This window comes from Odontomachus brunneus, unplaced genomic scaffold, assembly GCF_010583005.1.
Source record: "Odontomachus brunneus isolate Ranch 3 - 2012 unplaced genomic scaffold, Obru_v1 Obru_scaffold_141, whole genome shotgun sequence".
Classification (NCBI taxonomy): Eukaryota; Metazoa; Arthropoda; class Insecta; order Hymenoptera; family Formicidae; genus Odontomachus; species Odontomachus brunneus.
In genome coordinates, this window is record NW_022639591.1 from 899,155 (window position 1) to 902,665 (window position 3,511).

The window sequence follows — 3,511 nt, forward strand, 5'->3', positions numbered from 1 at the left end:
CAACTTTTGATGGCAAATAGATAACAAATTTGATGCAGGATGTTATATCAAATTTTATTGCCAAATTGCCACCAGACATGCGGCAGAGCTTGTTGTCGGATAATTGCTGCAGATTTGCAGCAAAAACCGCGCAGAGCTTGTAGCGATTTGACAGCAGATTGGCGGCAGAAACCGCACAGACCTTACTGCGCTGCAAGCTTTGCGCGGTTTTTACTGCAAACTTGGCACCAATTACCCGACAGCAAGATCTGTCGCCAAAACCATAGCCTAATGTAGACACAGATGGCTATGGTTTTGCTGTGGATTTTTGATCAAATTTGCTGTCAATCTGCGCGCAGTCTGCGCTCAATTTGCTTACTGGGTGATAGTAACTAAATAAAATATTTATTCAACAATAATTAACTTGATAAAAGATAAAAAATGTTAAAGTACATAAGTACAAAATTAAGAACATACGAAAATTATACTATTATTCATTAATTTTTCTAATTTACCTAGCACCGACAAATTCATCACACTCCGGCATACGTTGCCATCGATGCACCGTCTCAAATGGCCCGAAATCAAGTGCTAGACACTCTGCAGTTGCCACGGTATCCATATTCGTGTGCTCGCAGGGTGATGCGAAACGGTATTTCATTCAACAGAATCGAGCACCTTTAACCTATACGTTCTTTCTCATCAGCACGTCTCTTTCGTACAAGAAAACTTCCGACGAGTGAACGTCCATTGGCTTCATACTTCAAGCCATTGCAAAATTCAACCGAACCGCTACAGCTCAAGATTCTTTCAACAAACTGGAACGTACAACTGTCAAAAACATGTGTATCGCGCAGATTTGGAAGGAATCGATAAAATGATGCCATCACCCACTTGCCATCACTATCGCACGCATCGGCATCAATGAAGATTTGCATATAGCTATAAGTAGAGAGAAGAAGGAGAGGGATCATGGGCCGGTTTTAGCTAATCCCGATTTCTGCTGAATGGTTATAACGCCTCGAACCAACCGTTCAACTGAACTAGTGCTGCACTAAAACTGCACTGGTTCGGAACTGGTGGTCTGTTCTTTTCAGCTACACTGCTAAACTGGTGCAATAAGTTAAAGTGAGACAAGTATATGTTTTCTCACTCTAACTTATTGCACCAATTCAGCAGTCAGCTGAAAAGAACAAACCATGGAACTCTGGCGGGAGCGGTGCACTTGGACACGGTGCATTTGGACACAGCCAATCACAGCACCGTGTGATTAGAGACATTTGTAGGGTCCCTTGGAACAGCGACTTGTGATTGGACTGTGTCCAATTGCCCCGTGTCCAACTGATATACACCTGGCGAGTACAGCAAAAGTTCATAGGTTCAGAAATGCCAGATAGGATGGAAAAGAACGCCATAGTGCAGGAAACAACATGGCGCAACACATAATTTTAGATGCAAATAATTCTTCAGATGAAGAATTTACTATACTTGCATTAATGTATGTATCTCAATCTTTGACTATGGGTGCTTTCCAGTTACGTTTTATGTATTACACAAAACCAATTTATTGGTTGTATATTATCTTACAAGATATTTTAGATAATATGCGACCAATAAATCTGGTTCTGTGTACGTATGTGTCAAGATGTGTTAAGCAATTGGAAAGCACCCTATATAACTATGGACCGCTAGCCGCTATCTTATGTCTGCAGCAAAACATCTGTCAACATCTGCAGCGCCGCCAGGACCAAACAACGGCTATTACGTACTTGTAATTTCTATTTTACCATGTGAAAAATATTTTGTGTGTTCGTGATCATAAATCGCAGTTATCATTAAAATTATGAAAAATTATTATAATATTTCTTTAATTGTCAATAACAGGCTTTTTCATTTTTCTTCAAATAAATTATTACATTAAAAAAAAAATTATACAACTTCCCAGGTAGCACACACATGTTTTAAAAATGTTTTATAAACGTTAGAACCAAACCTTTCATAACCGTTTCATAACGTTTCTGAAATGTTTTTCATGAGTAAAAATGTCCACTCAAAAAACGTTATGTGGAACGTTATTTTTGCGAAAAAAATCGTTGAAAAAATATTTTATAAACGTTTTAAAACGTTTTATAAACGTTTTTTAAACGATTCATAAATAAGGTTTCAGATAGGTTCTTGTTAAAACGTTTCTTATTGGTGCTTTATGGTTCTAAAACTATAGATACTTTTAAGAAACGTTTCTAATACGTGTATGTGCTACTTGGGTTTGCTATAATATAAAAATCAACAATTTTTAAAGTAACACGAAAAAAAATCTGATTTGCAAGGAAAATATAAAAACACAAAATAAGATATTTATATAATTTCATACCAAATTTGTATTTATTATATTACATAAAAATATATAATATTTATATAATATCCCACACAGGACGTAATATCGCAGAAATATCACAGCAATATTATATTTTCATTGCAATATTACCAGGGAATATAACAGAAATAATGCTGGAATATTACTAAGATATCACAGTAATATTAAAATGTGTGCGGCAAATGCATCACAGTAATATAATGGTGAAAATCACAATGATATTACTGTGAGAAAATCATAATATTTAAAAAAATATACTTCCCTTATAGAAATATCATACTAAGAATCATTGATAATTACTTATTTTCAGTATTAAAAATACTGGATAATAAGTAATTGTCAATGATTCTTAGTATGATATTTCTATAAGGGTTATATATTCCTAGTTTTCTCATGTTTCATAAACTTCTACATATCGAAGGTTGTCAAAATACTCTCCAAACTTTCGTGAAATCCTCCAGCGATAATTTCAAACAATATACCACCACTGGTACCCATCCATGTCCTGACCGCATTAAACTGTTGCTTAACCTGACGATCGAGCGCGCACGCGGTGACTGATAACTCCAACGATGTTTTTACAATTCATGCTTATATAATGTATCCTTATAGTGTTCACAGTACGTTATAATATACTTAGCAAACATCAAATAATAGTTATATAATTTTTACTTAATGTTTGTTGGTTTGTTGATAGATATTGAAACAATGTAATATTCGACATGCGATGAATATTGATGTAATGTAGTGAACCAGTGATAATTACTTTTACATTTTTAACAAAATATTATAATGATTAATCCAACAAAAAAAAATTAAAAATCCAAATTAAAAGAAAATCCAAATTAAACAAATCGAATTACTAAATTTTGAGAGAAACTTTTAAAAAATATTATTTAAAACAATAGTGTTGTTTCATGAAATGACATGGTTTCCTTGAACGAAATAAAAGTTTTATTTTCATGATTTTAAAAAATGATATTTCGTTTCCCTTATAGAAATATCATACTAAGAATCATTGATAATTACTTATTTTCAGTATTAAAAATACTGGATAATAAGTAATTGTCAATGATTCTTAGTATGATATTTCTATAAGGGTTATATATTCCTAGTTTTCTCATGTTTCATAAACTTCTACATATCGAAGGTTGTCAA

At 33.5% G+C, this 3,511-nt stretch overlaps 1 protein-coding gene across 4 annotated transcripts in view; it reads right to left on the reverse strand.

Annotated features, from left to right (window-relative positions):
- The window catches only part of LOC116850283 (leucine-zipper-like transcriptional regulator 1), a 20,153-nt gene extending 19,118 nt beyond the window's left edge, over positions 1 to 1,035 (reverse strand). For 2 of the 4 annotated variants that reach the window (XM_032828385.1, XM_032828383.1), the window contains exon 1: positions 495 to 1,035. In XM_032828385.1, the coding sequence (XP_032684276.1) occupies positions 495 to 640 (146 nt within the window). In that variant the 5' untranslated portion in view covers positions 641 to 1,035. The remainder of the gene's footprint in view (positions 1 to 494) is intronic. The other 2 variants (XM_032828384.1, XM_032828386.1) reach the window with 2 other exon arrangements.
- Positions 1,036 to 3,511: the final 2,476 nt, after the last annotated feature.